Source organism: Felis catus, chromosome A3 (genome assembly GCF_018350175.1).
Source record: "Felis catus isolate Fca126 chromosome A3, F.catus_Fca126_mat1.0, whole genome shotgun sequence".
Classification (NCBI taxonomy): domain Eukaryota; kingdom Metazoa; phylum Chordata; class Mammalia; order Carnivora; family Felidae; genus Felis; species Felis catus.
The window spans coordinates 108,828,778-108,854,360 of record NC_058370.1 but is presented as its reverse complement, the minus strand read 5'-3'; the positions used below and the strand labels follow the sequence as shown (position 1 = coordinate 108,854,360).

General features: G+C 45.0%; 1 protein-coding gene across 10 annotated transcripts in view; it reads left to right on the top strand.

Annotated features, from left to right (window-relative positions):
* GALM (galactose mutarotase) overlaps window positions 1-25,583 on the top strand; it is a 115,713-nt gene that overhangs the window by 58,621 nt on the left and 31,509 nt on the right. Inside the window, exons 1-5 of one of the 10 annotated variants that reach the window (XM_045054680.1) lie at window positions 2,943-3,427; window positions 12,326-12,480; window positions 17,768-17,974; window positions 22,273-22,422; window positions 23,768-23,849. In XM_045054680.1, the coding sequence (XP_044910615.1) occupies window positions 3,238-3,427; window positions 12,326-12,480; window positions 17,768-17,974; window positions 22,273-22,422; window positions 23,768-23,849 (784 nt within the window). In that variant the 5' untranslated portion in view covers window positions 2,943-3,237. Of the gene's footprint in view, window positions 1-2,942; window positions 3,428-12,325; window positions 12,481-17,767; window positions 17,975-22,272; window positions 22,423-23,767; window positions 23,850-25,583 lie in introns of those variants that run through there. The other 9 variants (XR_006595799.1, XR_006595798.1, XM_045054676.1 and 6 more) reach the window with 9 other exon arrangements.

Below are 25,583 nucleotides of genomic sequence, written 5' to 3'. Positions count from 1 at the left end.
GGTTGAAAGAAAAGGTACCCACTTTAAGCAACTTCTCTTTTTGGTTTGTTGGTTTTGGTTTTGTTTTGTTTATTTATTTGGAGAGAGACAGAGAGAGTGTGAGCAGGGAAGGTGCAGAGAGAGGGGGAGAATCCCAAGCCAGATCCCTGCTGTCAGCGCCGAGCAGAGCCACAAGACTGTGAGATCATGACCCTCGCGGAAGAGTCAGACACTTAAGCAGCTGAGCCACCCAGGCGCCGCTTTAAGTAACGTCTCTTGACATCAATGTCACAATTCCTTCTCTCTTTACCTCATGACCTCACCCCCAGTTCTCATCCCCAAAATAAAAAGAAATACTTCCTCAAATTTGAGGATCTTTCATTTTCAAAGGCACTATCTGGCTTCTGACCCAATCCAACCTTGGAGATGGAGAATATTTCCTTCCCTTAAGGGTGCTTCTTCCTCCGTTCTTTTTAAGTGCACAAATATTCCTTTATATATATTACCTTATTTTTTTAAGTAGGCTCCACACCCAACGTGGGGCTTGAACTCACAACCCTGACATCAAGAGCTGCATGCTCTACTGACAGAGCCAGCCAGGTGCCCCAAGTGCACAAATATTCCTTTAGAGCATCACTGTGGGACTCGGAGAATAGGATATTTTGGTAAGAAAAGTCAAGGTTCAAGCCTGACGGCTGACCCAGCACAAGGTAGTCCTATTTATGACAATATGTTCAGCCCTTAAAAGTGAAAGGAAAATGAAATGAAATGTACTCCTTACATCTTTGAGAGACATCATGGTATGCTTCATTTTCCACCAAGCCTAGCTACAACATCTCCCCTAGTGACACTTGGCTTTGGCCGTTCAAATGCATTCATCTCTTTCTGTGACAACATGAGCTTGGCAGAACATTGAGAACTGGAGGCTGAGAAAAGAAAATGCCGTCTTCCTGCCCACAGAAGAAGAGGTTCTGAGACATCCGTGCTAACACAGCATTGCCGAAAGGGCTTGTATATGAATCAGCCGCAAATGTTAGGTGGGTTGATGAGGATTGCAGAGTTGATGAGAATTTCTGATGAAGCAGCACGCAAGAGTGCTATCGGTTATTGTGTGAGTGTGGCGCAGGCTGTAATTTGACTTGTTTGGGTCTTTTTGTTATCATGTGTGACGCCTCACTAAAGCCTGTTTGTTGCAAGCTCTCTTTTTCCTTTGCTACCACAGTTCCCCTGCTTCATGAATGAGAATTGAGGCTTGTGGCAAGAATGCTAAGTATTCCTTCAAACGACAGACAGAAAGGGCCGAGAGGCAGTTATGTTTTATTCGCATCTGATTCCAGGAACACAACCCCAGTTCTCCTAATTTCCTAATCAGAGATGCATTTTGGCAGCCACCACAGTCCAGTTGGAACCCCTCTGAAGTACCTAGAAACCGAACCAAAAGCAGTGTCAAGCCCAGAGGAGTATGAAGGCCATCAAGTAAAACACTTCCGGCTTCCAGCATCCTCTCTCTTCCTGGGCCCAGTACTGTCTAGAGTTGACACATTTCGCAAAGAAGTACACAGGCTCCTATATTTCATCTGGCAATCCTATTAAGGCCTTTAGGAGCTCTATCTTAGTCTTATGCCATCAGAGTCTATTTGGAGGAAAAAAAAATCTAAGATTAGTCACCCAACCGTTGAGCAGTACTTCTCAAAGTCTGGTCCCAGGTAATCTGCATTAGAATCACCCAGGAAACCTGTGAAAAAGACAGATTCCTGAGTCTTGCCCTAGACTCACAGAATCTGAAATTCCAGGGATGGGCCTGGAAATATATATTCTTGAAAAATCTCACACCATTCTGAGGCACTCGAAAGGATGACAGTTATTTAATGGTCTGCTTGCCTTTTCCTCTCCCATCGGTACCTACTTATAACCTTTTTCTGCTTGTGGAAAGGAAATAATAAAAGTATAGTACGTGACATTTAGGGGGACCTCAATAAATACTCCCTTAAGCCTTTTTTTAAAAAAAAATATGTTTATGTATTTTTGAGAGAGAGGGAGAGACAGAGCGTGAGTGGGGAGGGGCAGAGAGAGAGGGAGACACAGAATCCAAAGCAGGCTCCAGACTCTGAGCTGTCAGCACAGAGCCCAAACCAGGACTGGAACCCACCAACAGTGAGATCATGACCTGAGCTGGTGGACACTTAACTGACTGAGCCACCCACGCACCCCCCCCCCCCCAATCCCTTTTTTTTTTAATTTTTTTTTTTTTAACGTTTATTTATTTTTGAGACAGAGAGAGACAGAGCATGAACGGGGGAGGTTCAGAGAGAGAGGGAGACACAGAATCGGAAACAGGCTCCAGGCTCTGAGCAGTCAGCACAGAGCCCAAACCGGGACTGGAACCCACCAACAGCGAGATCGTGACCTGAGCCCAAGTCGGACGCTTAACCAACTGAGCCACCCAGGCGCCCCCCTTAATCCCTTTTTAAAGGAACTTTGGACTTCAGGAACGAGATGGGGGTATGTCCTCAAGACCCTTCCCCAGTCCCCTGAAGAAAAGAAAGTCAGAGGCTGCCTCTGAGCACCTCCGTGTAACTACACCTGACCCTGTCCAGGCTGCTACTCCAGGCCATCAGCCAGGAAAGCCTCTGGGCGGTGGCTCCAGGACAAACATGTCTAGAATTTTCACTGTGTGAGACAAATATAATGAATCCAGTGTGCAGAGACGCCTTTCTCTAAATTATCTCTGTATTTCTTTCTCCTCTGGATCAGAGTTAAAACCAGAATCTCCCCCCAACATTCATCTTTCTCTAACTCTGCTTTCTGCATCTTCCAGCATTTTATCTGAAAGTCAGCCACCAAAGTTAACGAACTGCTAGCTCTTCCTGTTGAGAAGCGGGAGCCGGAGAAACCCCCCCCCCACCCCGCCCGCCCCCGCAATCCTGCAGATTCAGCATTTGGGTTTAGGAAAACTACAGGCCCCAAAATGCAATTTCACCTTCCAAAGACTACCACTCCCAACATGCAATGCAGCCAGAGTTAGCAAAGGAAAACCCCGTCTGGAAATTTTGCCTTCCTGTGGCCCCCAGGCAAAGGAAAGGTTTAGAAAGTCGCCAGAAGGTATTTTTTTGTAGGAGCGGTCACTCCCCAAATCCAGGCAAGGAAGGGGAGGAGTCTGGGCCGTGTCCCGCCCTTCTCCAGTAAACTTCTCCCGCTCCAGGTTTGGAGGCAGAGTCGGAAGGGCTGGGAGTAGCTGCACGCCCCCACGCTTTCCCCATGGTTTCGGTGACTAGAGCCGTGTTCGGAGACCTGCCCTCAGGGGCAGGGACAGTGGAGAAGTTCCAGCTGCAGTCAGACCTGCTGAAAGTGGACATCATCTCCTGGGGCTGCACCATTACGGCCCTGGAGGTCAAAGACAGGCAGGGCAGGGCGTCAGATGTGGTGCTCGGCTTTGCAGAGTTGGAAGGTGGGTTGAATGCTGTCCCGGGCTGCGGGCGGGCCCCGGGCCCCCAGCCCTCCCGCATATGCCCCCGAGGTGGCCAGGATCCAGGGCGAGTACCCGAGCTGGTCACCCTCGTCACCGCGAGGAGTGCTTGCAACCGGCAGACCCACTGTGTTTCCATCCTGTGTTCGGAAAAAGACACATGAATGGAAACAGCTGTAGGACTTGGTCTCTGGTTGTCCATTCAGGCTTTGCCTTAATTTAGAATAGTTAAGGGTCTGGGGCTCCCGGGTGGCTCAGTCGGTTAAGCCTCTGACTTCGGCTCAGGTCATGATGTAGAGTTTCGTGAGTTCATAGCTCAGAGCCTGGAGCCTGTTTCGGATTCTCCCTCTCTCTCTCTCTCTCTCTGCCTCTGTCTAAAATAAATAAACATTAAAAAAAAAAAAATAGTTCAGGGTAAGATAAAACCCCAGCAACCCTGGAGCGATCTTTGAACTGCCAGGTATGCAGGGCAGGAGAGGGAAAAGCTGGCTAGAGGGGGTGTGGCTCCAGGTCTTGCCTTGTGTTCTTTCTGTAGGACAATCTAAGACCTGTCTCCTCTACTTCCTCTCTCCATCAGATTCTCCTTGAGCCCTGGTTGTCTGAGAAATGCTCCTCGACATGGCTCAGTGGGTACAGACGGCTTAGCCACCCGGTCTGGTGTAACAGCGCCCAGCGCGGGCTGGCTGCTCGGGAACCAACCAAGCAGAAGACCAACTCATGGTCTAGCAGTGAGGTCTCCCAAGTAGGACCAACTTTTATTTTATGGGGTTCCATGGGCAATTAGGATCATGAATTAATCCATGCATTCACAAGCTGTTCATTCAGTCACCTCATTCAGCGAGACAGACAAGGTCCTCACCCTCATGGAGCTTGCACTTTAGCTGGGGGGTTAGACATTAGCCAGGTAGTCGCATTAAAAAAAAAAAATTACAGTTGCAGTGTGATCTCAGCAAAGGAAGGGGTCTGCAGTGCCATCCTGGCCCTACTGTGTAGCTAGACAGGAGGTGAGGTCTGAAATAAAGGTGGCAAAAGGAAACTGCTTGAAAATGAGTACGCTTTGCTCCGTGGTAGGGGCGTGGGCACAGCCTGCTAGAGAAGAGGTTTGAGGTTTTCCTTTAGGTGTGTGTTTCTATCTGTTTGGTTCTTTAGATACATAACATGGCTCATGGTTAGAAGTTAACAGAAAACTGAGTATTGGTTTTCTTTGGTGGGGGTTCAGATCTTCAGTCAGAAGGCAAGAGTTGACAAGTGACAAAAGAGGATTCTTTAGAATGATTTTGCTGAGTCACCTCTCTCTCTGTGAGTACCATAACTATTTTCCAGGCTGACACAGAATCACAAAGAGATTACTTGGCTGGTGCAAAATTGCCCAGTGGAGTCGAAGAATTGGACCTACGTCCTAGAATATCAGAGCCAGCAAAGCTTTGGAGACGCTAAGCTGTCAGCCTCTGCTTTTATCGCCTCATTTCCATCTCTGCCTTATCATATGGCCCTCCCTCTGCACCTCTACACACACACACACACACACACACACACACACAAGACTGCTCTCGCTCCTTATCAGTGTTCGTTTAGATGTAAGGGTCACATAGAGTTTAAAATGCAAAGTGTCTTTGTGGAATTCTTATGAAATGTGTGCCCTGACGGCATGACCGCTGGGAAGCACCAGTGTCTTTTCTTTTCTTTTTTCTTTTTTTCTTTTTGGTTAGTTAACATCCAGTGCAATATTGGTTTCGGAGCAGAATTCAGCGATTCATCACTTATATACAACCTCTACTGCTCATCACAAATGCCCTCCTTAGTACCCATCACCCATCTAGCCCATTCCCCACCCACCTCCCCTCTATCAACCCTCAGTTTATTCTCAATCCTTAAACGTCTCTTATGGTTTGTTTCCCTCTCTTCTCTTCTCCCCCTTCCCATGTGCCATCTGTTTTGCTTCTTAAATCCACTTGAGTGAAACCGTATGGTATTTGTCTTTCTCTGACTTACTTCACTTAGCATAATACACTCTAGTTCCATCCATGTTGTCGCAAATGGCAAGATTTCATTTTTTTGATGGCTGGGTAATGTTCCACTGTGTGTATAGACCACATCTTCATCCACTCATCAGATGGACATTGGGGCTCTCTCCATAGTTTGGCTATTGTTGACAGTGCTGCTATAAACATTGGGGTGCATGTGCCTCTTCGAATCTGTATTTCTGTATCCTTTGGGTAAATACCTAATAGTGCCATAGCACTGGTGTCTTATTAGGCATGGAAGTGTTGATTTTGTGAGGGCATTAATACGGTGGAGTTGTCTCTATAAGTCTGTGCCTCCTGGGGCAGTCTGGATGAGGAAAGTACTATCCCCCAATGTTCTTAAAAGGGAGAAAAAGAAATCGATCTCCTTGGATTATAGTGATCTAGCGTGTGCTTTATTGCCCTCCATCTTCGTAACATCTCTTGAGAATGTTAAATAGCATTTTCTTATTAGCATACATCACAGACTTCACATAATGCCAGGTTGAATCAAAGCATCCAAAATATTCTAGGTGCTCATTCCTAGGCTATAATTTAGATGATTGAATTATTTATTCTAGAAGGAAAGTGAGTGATTTTCAGAAGAGGAGAAGTTGGAAAAAAGCCCTTGGAATATCAAGTAACACTTTCTAATATGTGCAGCCATCATCATGGCTACTGGAAGCGGCTCCTTTGTTCCTTTTTTATGCTCCTGTCTTTCAGTTTTTTCGTAGATTCTTTCTACAAAGATAGATATTGCTAAAGATAAAAGAAGACCTCATGTATGTCATAACGGGGAGCATTCTTGTCTCAGAATAGTGTGAAATGGGGCTCTGCTACGGTTTTGATCAGTTCTTGTGTATTAAAACCCACGTTAAGAAATTGGCGACATTGGGGCGCCCGGTTGACTCACTTGGGGGAGCGTGCGACTCTTGACCTTGGGGTTGTTTGAACCCCATGTTGAGTGTAGAAATTACTTTTAAAAAAATAAAATCTTAAAAAAAAAAAGGAATTGACAGCAGCGATTGCCTTCAAGAGAGGCTCTGCATAGCAAGGGTGCAGGGGTAAGAAGGAGACTTTATTTTCACTGTCTATTCTTTTCAAATATCTGAATGTGTAAGTATTATGTAAACAAAACTGAGGTGAACCATTTAAAACTACAAGACATGACAGAATAAGGGGTTATCTTGACATTACTATGCCCCCAGAATATTTTAAACCACAGGGAGGAGCTAAGCATGTATAATTCCATGAAACATGGTCCTTTTTAACTGCCAGGTTAGATGTGAACAATCTCCAGTTTCCCAGATAGATTATATAAACTGCTTGGATCATGGCCATGACCGGAGGTCAGACTGGTTCAGTTTTTCCCTGGGAAAATGAGAGCTCTCTTCTGTAGAATTCTAAAGAGGTAAATCATACGATCTTTTAGTTACAGCCTAGAAAAGTCACTAATGCCTCCTATGAATCGTTCTGCCATTTTTTGTACCTAAAATATTTAAAAATGCGTTTCCTCTTCATGCTTCACCTACAGTCATTATAACTTCTCTCAAAATCTGTGACGAGACTATTTGCCTATAAGCCACAGGTTTAAACAACCTACCCACACAACCAGTGCACTCTTGCCCTTCGTCTTCCCTCCAGTTACCACCAAACACCCGGCTCTTACGGCCATGGGAGTCACTATGGAAAAAATAGAAAAAATAGACCTAGTGCTTTTAGAAAACCCCGGCCAATAGCGGGTGGAGGAAAAGGGACCCGTTCAGAGACTGCGGTGTAGGCTTGCAGATGCCTGAGTGCCCTTGTAGGAGTACTGGGGATTCCTGGTTTCAATCTCTGCTTTGTCCCTTAAAGTTATTTAACTTTCGGGGCGCCTGGGTGGCGCAGTCGGTTAAGCGTCCGACTTCAGCCAGGTCACGATCTCGCGGTCCGTGAGTTCAAGCCCCGCGTCGGGCTCTGGGCTGATGGCTCAGAGCCTGGAGCCTGTTTCCGATTCTGTGTCTCCCTCTCTCTCTGCCCCTCCCCCGTTCATGCTCTGTCTCTCTCTGTCCCAAAAATAAATAAAAAACGTTGAAAACAAAAAAAATTAAAAAAAAGTTATTTAACTTTCCAGACATGTTTCTTCACCTTAACTAATGGATAATGAGACTAAATGTGCTGCCGCCTGTGATAGTGTCTGTCTGTAGCAAGCAATCAGCCGTTTTTATCTCCTTTCTTTCCCTTGCCCCCAAATGTCTTCCTTCACACTACTTGAGCATTTTACCTTGCTTGATTAATACTGCAAAAAAGGGCATCAAGATCCATGTGGACAGCCAGAAGCTATTTGAAAATATTTAAAATATTGGGGACAAATTAAAAAAAAATTTTTTTTAAGAGGGGTGTTCATTCGGTTAAGCAGCCCACTTGGGCTCAGGTCATGATCTCACGGTTCATGGGTTCAAGCCCCGCGTCGGGCTCTATGCTGACAGCTCAGAGCCTGGAGCCTGCTTTGGATTCTGTGTCTCCCTCTCTCTCTGCTCCTCCCCTGCTCGCGCTCTGTGTCTCTGTCTCTCTCTCTCAAAAATAAGTATTTAAAAGAAATTTTTTTTTAATATTGGGGGCAATTAAAGTTCTTGTCAATTAAAGTAATGTTTGCTTTCCTCCGAAAACAGGTTGTAGAAGCTTAGATTGGAAATAGTAGGTACTTTCATTTCACGCTTTTAGGGCACTCTGGCTGAAGTTTGGGCGGTACGAGGTGGCTAGCATAGCTGGGGTCCGTGGGACGTTAGAGGAGTGGAAAAGTCCATAACGCTGGTTAAGGATTTGTTAATATACTCTGACCAGTCCTTTGCTCAGGAAAAGGGACAGACTTTTCCTCTACCCTATACCCCCCATCAGCAATTGAAAAAAAAAAATCATCATTCATGGCTCGACCTAGAAACTTTTCCCTTTTTTATGGAAAACAGTATTTTCTGCATTTGAAAACAAACGTTTTAGTCATGTCCTATTCAGAATTTGGGGAATGTCACTTCTTGTAATTCTGATTTGATATGAAAGCTTAGTAACGTATGAAGATACTAGTATCTTTGTAACAAATAACACGCATTTGTTCCGAAGCATTTTTCAGAGACAGTTGAGAGCAGCGGTTTCTGGTGTTAAACACTCTTCATCTAAACCAAAGACTGGCAAGTACTGCTTCTCTCCGTGGGCTGTTTACTGTTGCCAGAAAGCCGTCTCTTCTGAGGGAATTCTTGCAAGCCCAGGAACCAGCAGCTTTGCTGTTGGAGTTGTCACTGTCTCCAGTGCCGAGCATGTGGCTGGCAGAGTGGGGACTCCGTGTACATTTGTTGAATGGATCAGGGTAGGAATCAAAAGTAGATACAACCAAATAATTTTTGAACAAAAATTTCTGCTTTTCTTCACATGTTTTAGCTCCTGAAAAGCAGATGAATGGTCCACACTGTACCTCATGGAGGAAATACAAATTAAAACAATAGTGAGGCCCTATCAGAATGGCCAAAATCCAGGACACTGACATCACCAAATGCTGATGAGGAAGCGGAGCAACAGGAACTCTCATTCACTGCTGGCGGGAGTGCAAGATGGTGCCGCCACTTTGGGAGACAGTTTGATTGCTTCTTACAAAACCAAACATATTCTGACCATATGATCAAGTGGTCATACTTCTTGGTAGTTACTCAAAGGAGTTAAAAACTTATGTCCACACAAAAACCTGCACACAGGTGTTTCTCACAGCTTTGTTCATAATTACTAAAACAACCAACCAAGTTGTCCTTTGGTAGGGGAAAGGACAAATGAACTGTGGTTCCTCCAGGAAATGGAATATTACTCAGTGCTAAAAAGAAATGAGCCATCAAGCCATGAAAAGACAGGTAGGAACCTAAAATGCATACTACTCAGTGAAGAAAGCCCATTGGAAAGGGCTACAAAGTATACAGTGCCGACTATGACATCCTGAAAAAGCCACATTTATGGGGACAGTAAAAAGATCTGTGGTTGCCAGGGGCTGAGGGGATGGGAGGGATGAATAGGCAGAGCAGAGAAGATTTTTAGGGCAGTAAAAAAATGATATTATAATGATGGATACATATCATTATTCATTTGTCCAAACCCTCAGAATGTGCACCAAGAGTGAACCTTCCTGTTGAACTGTGGACTTTCGGTGATAATGATATGTCAATGTGAGTTCATCAGTTATTAGAAATGTGTCTCGAGGCGCCTGGGTGGCTCAGTCAGTTGAGCGACTGACTGAGCAGGTCATGATCTTATGGTTCGTGGGTTCAAGCCCCATGTCGGGCTCTGTGCTGACAGCTCAGAGCCTGGAGCCTGCCTCGGATTCTGTGTCTCTGCCTCTCTCTGTGCCTTCCCTGCTCATTCTCTGTCTCTGTCTCCCCAAAATAAATAAACATTACCAAAAAAAATTTTTTTAAAGAAATGTGTCTCTCAGATGGGGGGGTGGTATTGATAATGGGAGAGGCTATGCACGTGTTAGGATAGAGGGTATCTGGGAAATCTGTACCTTTGGCTTAATTTTACTGTAAACCTAAAACTGATCTAAAAAATAAAGTCTACTAAAAATGAAACAAGGCTCCTGGTTGGCTCAGCTGGTAAAGCGTGTGACTCTTGATCTCGGGGTTGTAAGTTCAAGACCCCTGTTAGGTGTAGAGATTACTTAAAAATAAAATCTTTAAAAAATAAAAATAAAACAAAAGTAGATGAAGCAAAACCAAAGAAGGTTGTTTGGCCCTTTGGAACTCCTTTTGGTTACCTGGTATAAGGAGTTTTAAAGCTGTAGCTTCAGAAAGAGAGGAGGGAGGGGAGGGAGGGGGAAGCAGGGAGAGAGGTCAGTCTGGCCTATTCTAAGAGATGGTAGTAAGCTCAATTCACCAGAAAGCTTTGTGCTTTTCAAATAAGGTGATGCTTAAGAACAAGAACCCACAGGGTGCCTGGGTGGCTCAGTCAGTTAAGAGTCTGACTCTTGGTTTCATTCTTTCTCCACGGATCTGTGTGTCACTTCTGTCACATATCGGTCTTCATAGGTACAGGACCTGTCTGGGGTTGTCTCTTTTGTTCCATTGGTCTGTTCGTCTTTCTGGGCCAGCACCACACTGCCTTAACTTAGTGAGTCTTAGGATCTTATAAGGCAAATCACTCATCTTGTTTTCTTCAAAATTGTATAACTATGTTGGCCCTTTGCTTTTTCACAGCAAGGTAGAATCATCTTGTCTAGTTACACACACACACACACACACACACACACACATAAAACCCTGCCTTGGGGCACCTGGGTGACTCAGCTGGTTAAGCGCCCAACTTTTGGCTCAGGTCATGATCTCAGAGTCCATGAGTTTGAGCCCTGCGTCAGGCTCTGTGCTGGCAGCTCAGAGCCTGGAGCCTGCTTTGGATTCTGTGTCTCCCTCTCTCTCTGCTCTTCTCTCTCTCTCTCTCTCTCTCTCTCTCTCTCTCTCTCTCTCAAAGGTAAATAAATATTAAGAACAAAAACTTAGGAGCCAGACTATGTTCAAATCCAGGTTCTTTTGATAACGATCTGTGTGTTTGGGGCAAGTTTCTCAACTTTTCTGTCCTCAGTTTCCACATCTGTAAAATGAGGGTAATAATTGTGTCTACCTCATAGAAGTATCCTGAAGATGAAATGAGTTAGCTGTAGAGTAGTTAGAAAGTGGCTGAGTCTTAGGAAGAACGTGGTGTGAGATGTTATGATAGTCCATGGGTAGGACTCTGAGGACCTACAGGTTGGAGCCTGTTTCCGATTCTGTGTCTCCCTCTCTTCTGCCCCTCCCCCGTTCATGCTCTGTCTCTCTCTGTCCCAAAAATAAATAAACGTTGGAAAAAAAAATTAAAAAAAAAAAAAGAGCAGATTACAAAGCAGCATGTATACTAAGACTCCATTTTTATAAAGAGAAGAAGAAAAGCACATATATCCATAAAAGATGGTGATATATACACAAGAATATTAACAGTAGTACTCTCTAGTGATGAGACTGGGATGATTTAAATTTCTTTGTGTTTTGGGGTGCCTGGGTGGCTCAGTTGGTCAAGTGTCTAACTTTTGACTTCAGCTCAGGTCATGATCTCACAGGTTGTGGGTTCAGGCCTCGCATTGGGCTCTGTGCTGGCAGCATGGAACCAGCCTGAGATAATCTCTCTCTGTCCCACTCCTCCTTGCACTGTCTCTCTCTCTCTCTCAAAATAAATAAATAAACATTAAAAAAATTTTTTTTAATTTCTTTGTGCTTTATAAAGTTCTTTCAAAATGTTTGTAAGGAGCATGCATTACTTTTGGAAGGGGACAGTTTGTATGTAAAGCCAGCCATTTTTCTGTGTTTCCCTGAGGGCTTGGATATGCCTAAATTATTACTACTTTCAGGTTCTCTCAGAAGAAAGTGAGGGGTGGGGGGAGTACCTGGGTGGCTCAGTCGTTAAGCATCTGACCTCTGCTCAGGTCATGATCTCATGGTTCATGAGTTCAAGTCCCCCATCGGGTGAGCATGAGCCCTGCTTGGATCAAGCCCTACTTCTCTCTCTCTGCCTCTCCTGGGATTCTCTTTTTCTGTCTGCCCCTTGCTTACTTGTGTGCTCTCGGAAGGAAGGAAGGAAGGAAGGAAGGAAGGAAGGAAGGAAGGAAGGAAAAGAAAGAGAAAGAAAGAAAGAACGAAAGAACGAAAGAAAGAAAGGAGAAAGAAAGAAAGAAAGAAAGAAAGAAAGAAAGAAAGAAAGAAAGAAAGATAAAGAAAGAAAGAAAAAGAAAGAAAGAAAAAGAATGAATAGAGTGGTGGGCAGCACCGTGAGCCTCACCTTTGGTTTGAAGTTTTAAAAAACACTTTCATCCCATGTCCCTCATCCCATGTCCCTGCAGGGTACCTCCAAAAGCAGCCCTACTTTGGAGCAGTGGTTGGCAGGGTGGCCAACCGAATTGCCAAAGGAACATTCACGGTGGACGGGAAGGAGTATAAGCTGGCCGTTAACAATGGGCCCAACAGTCTGCATGGAGGAGTCAGGGGCTTTGATAAGGTGAGTCAGGGGCATGGACGCAGTCCTCACCTGGCAACTTCACAAGCCCCTTCAAACATACCTTCTATTTGCCAGGCTCGACCCTCGGCCCTACAGCAAATGGGTGATATGGGAAAGAGGCTGGTCCAGTGATCGAGGGCAGTCAAGGCACTGGCCCTGTTCCAGGACCCGTCCTTCTGTAGCTCATCTGACCGTAACAGGCAGGGGTCCCCGAGTGAAAGGGCGGCAGCCCTTGACCTGGGAAAAAGGGAGAATGACTTTCTCACAGCGTCTGGATCAGGAAGTCCAGTTGACGTTAGGCACAACAGAAAAGTGGCTTAAACATAATACCTACCACTTACTGTACAAGACATTTTGCACCTATTCTCTCCCATGCTTTCTAGAACCCTGTATTCTCACCAAATGAGAAATCTGAGGCTATGAAAGGCCATAGAACTGCTGAGTTGGGCTGCCTGACCCGAAGCCCTCATTTCCAGACCAAACCCGCTGGTGTCCTCCACAGCTGCTGTAGGTGCCCCCAGGCCAACACACACCCCTGAGACTGTCGCTCAACCCCCTCCCTGGGCAGCATGGTGCCACATCCAGGCCTACCCTTCCACCGAAGTGCCTCATGCCTCAAAATTACCTCAGATTCTCCCCAGTTACCTCTTTCCACACTAAGAGTCTTATTCTCTAAGTGAACCCCTGGAAAAATAAGGCTGAGAAAGCAAATTGGTCAAACACCTTCTCCTTGAGGTACAAATGCCTGGCCTGCTTCCTAGCTGTGTGGGAGTCTGCGGATTACCCCCCAGTGACTCTCTAACTAGTCTAATTTCAGGGAGGTAATTTTGGTAGCTAACTCTCCTTTAAATTATACCACCCAGTTTATTTCCCGGGGAAGAGCCAGAAAACACAGGAACGTGTACGGCAGTTAAAGGTCACAGTTTCTCCTTTTCTGCCTCTTACTGCCACCTGTCCCACTGAAGGAAGTTGGTTACTGTCTTTCCCCTGTTTCACCAATTTCCTGTTTGTGGCCTAGAACCACATTGCCTCATCTGTTCCCCTTTCCTCTATGATTGAACCACTCACACCAGGAAGGCATGAAGGCAAGAGAGAGCCTCTGTCCTGCAATACTAGGGCAGAGGGTCTCTGGAATGTGCCAGGTACAAGGCATATGGAGCTTCCTCCAGAGGAAGTTGGGCCCAGCTCTGTTCTAACAGGGATCTTCAGAGGAGCCTCAGAACAGCACCTGTTCTAGCTTGTTCCTGTCCCTTCTATTTCACTGTAGTATTTTCTGTGGGGTTGTTTAACATGTGTGCCCCATGAGAACATAGCAAGATAGTGAGTATACATATCCTTCAGTGCACTGGGCCTACTGAGCCCCTTCGGTGAAGTGGGGAACATAATATGGTGGGCGTACCTGAGACTCCAGTAGAGTGAGGGAGCCAGACCCTTACATGAATAGCTGTTATAGGCAACAAGCCCCATAATATGGATGCCAGTGGTGCGCTAAAGGATCTGGGTGTGGACAAACACATAGTAACTGGGGAGGCAGGATTTGAATCACCCTTGAGGAAAGAATAGCATTTCGTTTGGTAAGTAGATACTGGAGATAATGGCTGTGTTGATGCCGAAGCCCAGACAGAGGTAGGGAAAGACTTGGAATGTTATCGTGGAGATGCTGAAAGCCTTTGAGCTGTAAGCTTTCATACAGTAACATGAACAGTATGAGGGGAGCTTTGTTTCAAGTTGTAGTTCATCTCAGCAATTACTGAATAGTTGTTGGCTTATAGGTAAGTCTTCTTGTACTTATTTCAACACATTTTTTAAATTTTTTACTTATTTTTAAATTTTTTTTAACGTTTATTTATTATTAAGAGACAGACACACAGAGCATGAGCAGGGGAGAGGCTGAGAGATGGAGAGACACAGAATCTGAAGCAGGCCAGGCTCTGAGCTGTCAACACAGAGCCCAATGCGACGCTCGAACTCACAAACCGCGAGATCATGACCTGAGCTGAAGTCAGACGCTTAACTGACTGAGCCACCCTGGTGCCCCAACACTTTTTTTAAAGGTGAAATTTGACGGATGCCTGGGTGGCTCAGTCAGTCGAGTGTCCGACTTGGCTCAGGTCATGGTTCATATGTTCGAGCCCCACATAGGGCTCCTTGCTGTCAGTGCAGAGCCTGCTTCGGATCCTCTGTCCTCCTCTCTCTCTGCCCCTCTCCCACTTATGCTCGCTCTCTCTCTCTCTTTCAAAAATGAATAAACATTTTTTTCAAAAAAGATGAAATTTGAATAACCTAACAGGATTAGAAATGGTATATAAGTAGGCCTAAATATGCAAACATGGAAGTTTTCAGGAAATGTGGAAACCTCAGGCTCTGGGATATTCTCCCATGAATAGGAATTTTATTTTCCACAGAATTATACTCATCTGATAATACTGGTTTCCACGAAAAAAACTTTCCACTGCGTTCTTTCTCTGAAGGACAAAAACTAGGTAGCAAATTAAGAACATTTTATTTCAAATATTTTATTCCTACAATTTTCCATTTGGGGGATTCTTTTTTCTTTTTTGAATCATGCATATAACCAGCTTTATATTTTAAGTGTCTTGAAAGTTCAACATTTCTGGGAGATAAGTAGGGTGTAAAATTTATTTTTTACTAAGGTCAGTGAATCTGTTTCAGATCCCAGCTGCTTTCACCGTAGGTGAAGGCAGAGACCTCCACTCCTGCTGGACTCCCCTTCCTGGTAAATGTGGGCTCACTCAACGGCAGTGAGCAATGCCGGCCACACCAGGAGGGGGTGGGCAGAGCCATTCCTGTGGCCCTCAGGAATTATTATCTTTCAGGTCTATTTGGAATGACAGTGTTTGGCCTCAACTCTTGTGTTGAAAAAAGGAGATTCAAACAAAACATTGAAATGAAGATGTGGAATGGGGTAGACTGCCAAGCCTGAGTTAGAATCCTAGTCATGTCACTAATGACACGTATGACTTTAAACAAGGTGGTTTTTTTATCCCCCCTCTAAACAATGGACATGAAGTATGAAAGGATGCTACTCAACTCTCCTGGAATGTGGGAGGTAGGAGTGGACAAGGTAACGCCACTGAACTCAATTTGCTCATCTGTAAAATGGGGTCATAGTATCAGTTGGAGCCATTTGAAATTGCCAGTGTTCAACTGTTTTGACCTACGAAGACAGTCATTTCGTTTGATTCAACCAAATCCTCACCTTACACAATGCTTTATGTAGGGGCGCCTGGGTGGCTCAGTCAGTTGAGCGTCCGACTCTGGGTTTTGGCTCAGGTCGTGATCTCGTGATTCATGAGTTCAGGAGCCTGCTTGGAATTCTCTCTCTCTCTCTCTCTCTCTCTCTCTCTCTCTCTCTCTCTCAAAGTAAATAAAATTTAACAAAACAAAATGATTTGTGTAAGCACCAGTGGCTGGTGAGCACCGAACAAAGGGAGATCTCACGTCAGCAAAAGGCCTTTTGGCTAGTGACCCAGGGCTCCATGAAGGGACTGGGGTCTCTGCACACTGTGTCCTCGGATAATAGAGAATAAGGAAACAAGCTCAGGATCAGACCACTTAGTTCAAATCCACTGTCTTCCTAGCCGAAAGAAGCTAGGGAAAGCAGTGTATTCTGAGTCCCAGCTCTCTCAGTCTAAGTGAGGATCATGGTGCCTACCCTAAGTCACCTCTGAGACAGATAAGATAATGTCTGTGAAGTTTCTAGCAAAATGTCTTGGCCCATCATGGGCACTCAGTAAATCCTGGTTGTCCCTCCTCCATAAAGGTAATATTGAGGCCTCTAGGGCAAGGGAGAGGGGAATCACTGTGTCAATGCCAGATTCCTATTTCCAAAAGCAAAAAACTCCTGGAAAACTTTTCTTCATATTTTTCTTTTTTTTTTTAATGTTTATTTATTTTTGAGAGAGAGAGAGAGAGAGAGCGCGCAAGCAGGGGAGGGGCAGAGAGAGAGGGAGACACAGAATCTGAAGCAGGCTCCAGGCTCTGAACCATCAGCACAGAGCCTGATGCGGGGCTCGAACCCATGAGCCATGAGATCGTGACCTGAGCAGAAGTTGGACGCTTAACTGACTGAGCCACCCAGGTGCCCCTTCTTCATATTTTTCTTGTCACCCTTAGAACCATATTTTCTAGAATGAGAAAAAAACTTCAAGATCTTTTTTCAAGCCCTCTGTGGCAGGAATGGTTGCCCACCATCACACAGTGAGCTAGGAACAAACCTTGTCCCCAAATCAGGACTCCTGACTTGTGGGTAAGACTCTTTCTAACAGAACAAGTACCTTCTTATTTGTTTGGAACTCTGCCCAGGGGATATAGAGAATCTTGGAGCATTTTTTTTTAATATAAATTTTTTTTCTTTTTTCTTTTTTAAATGTTTATTTTTTGAGAGAAAGAGAGACAGAGAGTGAGCAGGGGAGGGGCAGAGAGAGAGGGAGACACAGAATCCAAAGCAGGCCCCAGGCTCCGAGCTGTCAGCACAGAGCCCAACATGGGGCTCAAACCCATGAATTGTGGGATCATGACCTGAGCTGAAGTTGGACACTTACCCAACTGAGCCACCCAGGTGCACCCCCTTTTCTTTTTTTTAATAAATATTCATAAACAGTACTTCCCTGGGACAGAGGAGCTGACTTATTTAGGTCATTTTTTAATACTATTAGCAGATATTGCTATATGACATTTATCAGAATGGGTCACCAAGATAACCTTTTAGGGGCGCCTGGGTGGCTCAGTCGGTTAAGCATCCGACTTCGGCTCAGGTCATGATCTTGCAGTCTGTGAGTTCGAGCCCCGCGTCAGGCTCTGTGCTGACAGCTCGGAGCCTGGAGCCTGTTTCAGATTCTGTGTCTCCCTCTCTCTGACCCTCCCCCGTTCATGCTCTGTCTCTCTCTGTCTCAAAAATAAATAAACGTTAAAAAAAAATTAAAAAAAAAAACCTTTTAAAGAAGGGGAAGAAGAAAATATAGGCACATACATATCAATTTAAGGAGGAAGAGAATGGGGAAGGGGAGTAGGTAAAGAGAAAGAAAAAATTTTTTCTCTCAAAATCTACTTTTCTGTATAAAACAAAATTTTAGAACAACTAAAATCCAAGCTAAATAAATAAAATAAAATAAAATAAAATAGAATAGAATCCAAGCTATTATTCCAACATCTTAAAGATCATATAACCATTTCTCTTCCTAGAATCACTGTCTTTAAATATTGAAATGTGGTGTTTAGCTGGAGATTGCAATGACTTAACAGCTTTGAAAACACTTTTTTCTAGGTCGTCTGGACCCCTCAGGTGCTGTCAAATGGTGTCCAGTTCTCGAGGATCAGTCCAGATGGTGAGGAAGGTTACCCTGGAGAGTTGAAAGTCTGGGTGACATACACGCTGGATGGTGGGGAGCTTATGGTCAACTACCGAGCTCAGGCCAGTCAGACCACACCGGTCAATCTGACCAACCATTCTTATTTCAACCTGGCAGGCCAGGTAAGAGAACTTACCTCTGCTCTCCTGCTTAGTATAAAATGTGACTTACCTCTCCTCTCCTGCCACATGCTTTGTGGAATGACCTGGGGAGTAGCTGGATAGACCCACCCAGAATGGACTTAGCCTGGCAATGGAGTCACCTGGTGATGAGGAAAAATGCCTAGCAAAACAGCTGACTCGTAGTAGGTGCTCAATAAATGGAAGTTACAGAGAAAGATGGAATGAGTACATTGTGTTACTAAGAGAACTCTCTTTCCCACAGGTTCAGACAAGTCCCAGCTATTTCAAGAACTCCCTCTCTTCTAACTGTAACATGAGTTTACATTTGCTTCCTCATTCCACTCCTACTCCCAAAAAATTACTTCCAGTTAAGTTCCACTTTCCACCCTTGGAACTTTAAAAATGTGCCTGGCTCAGCCCCTTTAGGTATGCCACCAACATTCATATGTCTCTGCTGTACTTCCCACCCTAAGAGGGGTATAGGGACACTCTCACCCCTCTTAGGTAATCCCCTCTGCACTACCTTATTCCCAACTAATGGTAGTATTTTAGTTTGTTGAGGAGGCTGTTACATGAGGCAGAGGGAAAAGTTTAGCTAAACTCTGTAGACTGTATCTATTGCTTCCTCTTCATCTGAAAAACTCATTGTTGTCTACTCTACTTGAATCACTTTGGCATGATTTCCTACCACAAGATGATGTTCACAGCCAACTAGTAATATCTAGCATTTTTACACCCTTTTAGGAGTCTGCTGACAATGTGCTGATTTTTTTTTTCTAGGATCTTTTCAAATAGCATGATGTGCTGATTTTTTTTTTCTAGGATCTTTTCAAATAGCACGAATTAATTGGTTCTTATGTAATTTCCAAAGTTCTCCCTTGAAAAATAAAGAGGATTATAAACTTGTCTATCCCTTACCCTCAGAAACTTCTGCCATGCTCCTTGAGATCTTAAAAACAAACCAAAAACCAAAGCTGCCCAGCCATGCGCCTCTGTAATAATGTGCATAAAGACCCTAATTTTATTTTTTTTTAAATAGGCCAATTTGAGGCTTGAACTCATGACCCTGAGATCAAGACCTGAGCTGAGATCAGGAGTCAGACTCTTAACCAACCGAGCCACCCAGGCGCCCCTTATACACCCAACTTTTTATAATAAGCTCAAAAGGAACCTGGCAGAAATAGAATAAAATATTAGTGGGTTTGTATAGGTAGTAGATCATGGTGATTTTTTACTGTTTTCCACATTTTTGTATACTGAGAACATCCTATTCTGTAATGGGTGGGAGGTGGCCTAAAGAAAGAGATTCAGAGATAGGAAAGAAATTATGCATGAAATATTACACCTGCCAATGTATTCCAATCAAGGAGACAAAATGGGAATGTAACATTCACTAAAACTCTTTCCATTTACTTGGCAGGAGGACTCTCAGAGATCACAGACCCCACCCAAAAGGGTGTTCAGTGTTAGCCCCCTTCTGTATACTGTCTTAGTGCAGCTCGAACCCATAGCCACTAACTTCAGGGTTGAGGATAGGAGGGAGCCATCAGCCTTTTGGGGAGCATCACAACAAGAGTGGGTAGTTGTTTACGAGGCCTGGGGTCAAAGGGCTTCTGCATCTTCAAATCATCTCTTACCCTACCCAGGAAAGCATTTTTTAATTTATTTTTGAGAGAGAGAGAGCACAAGTGGGGAAGGAACAGAGAGAGAGACACACACAAAATCTAAAGCAGGCTCCAGGTTCAGAGCTGTCAGCTAGAACCCATGAACCATGAGATCATGACCTGAGCCGAAGTCAGACGCTCAATGGACAGAGCCACCCAGGCACCCCAGCACTACTGTATGTCTTAAACTGTCCCCAGGGAAATAGCTCAAAACTTGATCATTTAAAGTGGTCAGCTCATCTTATATATTTTCTTTTTGTTTTGTTTATTTGTTATTTAATAAGCAGTATGTTTGTGCTACTTGGGGCCAAATTTTGACTCATCACTTCTAAGTTTGAGTGTTGGAGACCTGGAGGGAGGAGAGAACTGGTTCTCGAAGAGTGGAAAAGGTATATAGGTTGCAGGTTGGTTGGGCTTTTGTTGTTGTTGTTGTTGTTCCTTCCTTATCTAACCCAAAACTGGGCAAACATGTTTTTTGTTTTGTTTTGTTTTTTGGTTTTTGTTTTTTTAATTGAAACTTTACCCAAAGAGGTATGAAAGCAGCCTCGGGGAATTTGAGATGAGAATAGTGGTGGTTCCAGTATGACTGGGTAGGTATGTCAGCAAGGACCTTCTGCCTTTCCACTCTGTTCCTTCAGTGTTTTTGGCTTCTGCCTTCAGGCATATCCTTTTATGGTCACAAGATGGCTGCCATAGCCCCAGGAATCACCTCTACATATAGTCACAACCAGAGACAAAAAAGGACCTATTCCTTTCTTCATATCTCTAATGTTCCATTTTAAAGAATAGACAAAAAACTTCCCCCAGAAGCTCCCCAGCAGACTTTCCTTCACATTTCATGGGCCAGAAGTGTGTCCCATGTCCTGCCTAACCTAATCACCAGCAAGGGAATTAGGCCACCATGATTGGCTTAGGCCAATCAATATTCACCCGGTGGGATTGGGGAGGGAGCCCTTTCCCTGAGTATACAGCCTACCATAGGATGAATCAACAAGGCAGGGTTCTGCCAGAGAAAAAGGAGGGCGTCCGTAAAGGAGCTGCTATGACTTTTGGGTGGTATGATAGTGTCCAGGATATCCTGCTAAAGGCGATGACAGCTGAATTAAGGCAGTGGTAGTGGTAATGCACGAAAAAAAAAGAAAACCCTGCAGGCCATAATGAGCTCTATAAATGGTTAATGTTCTGAGCTAGCAGCAGCTGAGCAAAGTTAACCAAAACAACACTGAACCCAAAGATGGGCCTCAGGATCTGTTGGTGGATCAGCATTTCTTGCCAGGTTTTCATCAGCCTGGAAAGGAAATGAATCCAGCAGTAATATTCCACTGAAGTGGGTCATTGCATTATTCCAGGTCAGACGAATCATAAAATGAAGCATGCTTCCCTTTAATAAAGGAATGTAGGTGCCGCTTTGTGACCCAGTGCCCGTTAAGAGAATGGCTGTCTAATAAATGTTCCTTTCCTTCTCCCCCTCCACCCCCCCCCCCCCCCGCCAGGCTTCTTCCTAGCCTCTTAGACTTAGCAATTTATTTTGGTATGTGATGGAATCATTTGCTTCCTGCCCTAATGCTAAAAAACACAAAGAGAAGGAAAGTCCTAAGCAGCATTATTCATCATAATAAAAAGCTGGAAACAAGCAAAAGTCTGTCAACAGGAGAAGGGATAAACAGATTGTGATACATTCGTACAATGGAATATTCCTCAGCCTCCGCTGGAGCACTGAGCAGATAGAACCAAGCAAACAGTCCCCAGTTCTCTTCCCTCATCTCCGCTCCCCTCAGACCCCGAGGCCTCTTCGGTGCTGGCGGTACCACCGAGGCGTGAGGGGATGGCGGCAGGGGGAGCCGGGCAAGAGAGGGACCCCTCTAGTCCAGAGCTGCTCTAGGTGGTGGTGCAGACCCTTCCCATTCTGGACCCGCCTTCTCAGGTCAGAACAGGACCAAACAAGTGGCTAAGAGACTGTGGGCAGAGGCCTGGCCTTGTCTCCGCCCCCCGTCCACTCCTACCCCTGCCCGCCTGTACCCACCGGGAGAACACAAGACCACGGCAGTTCTTCAGAACCAGAGCCTCCTCGGAGTGCAATTAAAGCAATTTCTGGCCTGTTTAGACATCGATTCTTATGGTCCCTAAGATCCTGGCATTTCTCCTCAGGACGACTCCATTTGATTGTGGAGGCCTGAGTCTTTCTGATTAGAGGATCGTTTCAGTTAACCCCCAGGGCTCCGCCTCCCTCTGCTTGCTTCTCAGGAACCCAGCAGGGCTTTCAGCGTGACTTAGCTCGAGGTTTCTCAACCTGAGCATGTGGACACGTTGGGTCAGATAATTTCTTTGTTGCAGGGGATGGGCATTGTAGGGTGTTTAGCAGAATTGCTGGCCTCTTCCCACTAGATGCCAGGAGCATTACCACCCCCAATTATGACAATCAAAACTGTCTCCAGACATCGTCAGATTTTGCCCTATGGCAAAATCATCCCCAGTTGGGAGCCACTAGGTTAGCTTATTTTTGAGCGTTCACTTAGCAAAAGCCCTCTCCTGGTTCTCCTTCCACGTCTTCTGCTATGAAGCTTGAAAATTTACTCCTATTAGAATATAATCCTTTCTAGCAGAAACATATACGTGTATTTTCCAATTTGCAAGGAGCACAACATGGCTTTACTAAACTTCTTCACAAGAATCCTGGAAAAGGTGGAGGCATTACTGGCCCAGTTTTACCCTGAAGGAAAAGCGATTCTAGGAGCACCTGGGTGGCTCAGTCGGTTAAGCATCTGGCTCTTGACTCCGGCACAGGTCAGGATCTCACAGTTTGTAAGTTTGAGCCCCACATTGAGCTCTATGCTGACAGTGTGGAGTCTGCTTGGGATTCTCTCTCTCTCTCCCTCTCTCTCTGTTTCTCCCTTGCTTGTGCTCTGTAAAGAAAGAAGGAAAAGGAAGGAAGGACAAAAGAAAGAAAGAAAGAGAGAGAGGAGAGAGAGAGAGAGAGAGAGAGAAAGAAAGAAAGAAAGAAAGAAAGAAAGAAAGAAAGAAAGAAAGAAAGAAAGAAAGAGAAAGAGATTCTACCTGGGGCCATTCAATAGAGATAGACCACAGGCCTTCTGACTACTGACCCTCTATCTTTGACCCCACTGGGGAGGGCAAGCTGCATCTTTTTAAAAAAAAATTTTTTTTAACATTTATTTACTTTTGAAAGAGACAGAGTGAGAGCAGGGGAGGGGCAGAGAGAGAGGGGGACACAGAATCTGAAGCAGGCTGCAGGCTCTGAGCTGTCAGCACAGAACCTGACACGGGGCTCAAACCCGCGAACTGTAAGATCACCTGAGCCCAAGTCGGACGCTTAACCGACTGAGCCACCCAGGCGCCCCAAGGGCAAGCTGCATCTTTAATGGAAGAGATGGGCAAGCTCTCAAAAGCAGGAACTCCAGTTCTGACTCCCAGGCTTCTGTCATGTGGTAGAGGATGGGTCCTCCGGGTGGGAGCTGGGCCAGAGAAGGGTGACAGATACCCCACCTCTAGCAAGCCTGGAGGTGATACCAGGCCATCCAGTACTTGTGTGTTCCAGGCCAACAGCTCTTGCTCTTCTATTTGCCTGTCATGTGGGAGGAGAGTGGGAGAAACCCCTCTGCTAATAAGCCAAAGTCCAAAAGTCTTTCAAACCAGTGATGTCTCTCTGACTTTTCACGTTCATAATTCCACTTAGAAAAGAAGATGCATGCTGGGGTCACGCTTGAAAACTTCTTTCAAATGTATCCATTGCTCTGCTGAGGACCTATCTGCCGATGCTTAAATGAACGTATTAATGATCACCATAGGTCAAATGGGATTCCTAAAATTCTTGTCAATGCCTGCAAACCGTTCTGCAAGAGAAGTTAAAAAGCAAAAAATATAGGCATGCCTGGGTGGCTCAGTTGGTTGAGTGTCTGACACTTGATTTCGGCTCAGGTCATGATCCCGGGGTCATGGGATTGAGCCCCACGTTGGCCTCCTTCTGCTCTGAGCATGGAGTCTGTTTAGGATTGTCTCTCGCTTTCTCTCTGCCCATCCCCTGCTTGCGCACACACTCTCACTCTCTGTCTTTAAAAAAAAGTAAAATAAGACTAAGCATTAAATCTTTTCTTTCTCTACCTTTCCTTCCCAGGGTTCCCCAAACATCTATGACCATGAAGTCACTATAGAAGCTGATGCCTTTTTGCCGGTAGATGAAACCCTGATTCCTACAGGTTGGTGAATTTAAACTTCTTTATGGGAATGCAGAGCTGGGGTGTGATTGGAGGAACATCGAAACTTCATTTACCTAAATGTATTTTCTCTGTTGGCCTGCCAAATTGCCTATAATTACCATGATTAGACATTTATGTTGGTTGTGGCTGGGGGACCATATAATTAAACAAACAAACCAGGACACTGTTGAGAAGAAAAGGAGATGCTACTAATCATTAAGCCAGGGCAACAGGTATCAACCGGAAGTTTTGTTGTTGTTGTTTTTTTAGTGTTGTATTTATTCTTGAGTGAGAGAGAGAGAGAGAGACAGAGCACAAGCAGGGGCTGGGCAGAGAGAGAGGGAGACACAGAATCCGAAGCAGGCTCCAGGCTCTGAGCTGTCAGCACAGAGCCTGACGCGGGGCTCCAACTCACGAACCGTGAGATCACGACCTGAGCCGAAGTTGGACGCTTAACCGACTGAGCCACCCAGGCTCCCCTCACCTGGAACAGTTCTAAACAAGCTGGGTCATATGGCCATCCTGGCTGAGCCTTAGACAGCAAAAGTTCTCCGCTAAAATGTAAATCTGGTACTTCTTAGCACCTTAGCAGAGATAAATTTACCTAAACATTACCTCACCACTGCAGGACACTGATAGAACACAACGTGGTTTTTGTTTTGTTTTTTTTTTTTAATTTTTTTTTCAACGTTTTTATTTATTTTTGGGACAGAGAGAGACAGAGCGTGAACGGGGGAGGGGCAGAGAGAGAGGGAGACACAGAATTGGAAACAGGCTCCAGGCTCTGAGCCATCACCCCAGAGCCTGACGCGGGGCTCGAACTCACGGACCGCGAGATCGTGACCTGGCTGAAGTCAGACGCTTAACCGACTACGCCACCCAGGCGCCCCCACAACGTGGTTTTTGATGGAGGATGAAACGTTCTACCCCGAGAAAGACAAATGCATATGTCACCTCTGAGACACAGTTGGGGGAATGGGGTAGCATAGGGAGTCTAAAGTATCAAAAGGGAAGGTGAGGTGTTGCCAGAATCAAAGTTTATGGGTGTATGTGTGCATCTCCTAGGTTAACTGGATTGAGATCATCTTGGTTATTATTATTTAGGATCAAAACTGCCTTGGTTCAAATAGGCAAATCCGTAGAGATAGAAAGTAGATTAGGGGGTTGCCAGGGGCTGGGGACAGAGGGGTATGGGGAGTGCCAGTGGGTACAAGATTTCTTTTTGGGGTGATGAAGAGATTCTGGAATTAGATAGTGGTGATGGTGGGATAATATTGTAAATATACTAAACACTACTGAATTGTGCACTTGTGAAAAGGGTGAATTTTGTGGTATGTGGATTATGTCTCAATTAAAAACAAGAAAGACAGAAAGACAGAAAGACAGAAAGACAGAAAGACAGAAAGAAAGAAAGAAAGAAAGAAAGAAAGAAAGAAAGAAAGAAAGAAAACGAACGAACCTTGGTTCCTGTGGAGTCTCCAGGATTAAGTGGTGTGGATTTGTACTAGACTGTAGGTGCACTGCCATCTGCCTCCAGGGGACAGGTGGATGATGGCAAGATGGCCGGCAGGGGTGCTGCTATTCATGTCAGCTTATGGAAATTCACTTGAAGTAATTAACCACCAGAGCAGTAAATATTCTTATTGGGATTTCATTAAAATCAGAGATGAGGTAAGTGTAGAAGTCTTAGTCAAAGAAAACCAAAGTGGGGCGCCTGGTGGCTCAGTGGGTTAA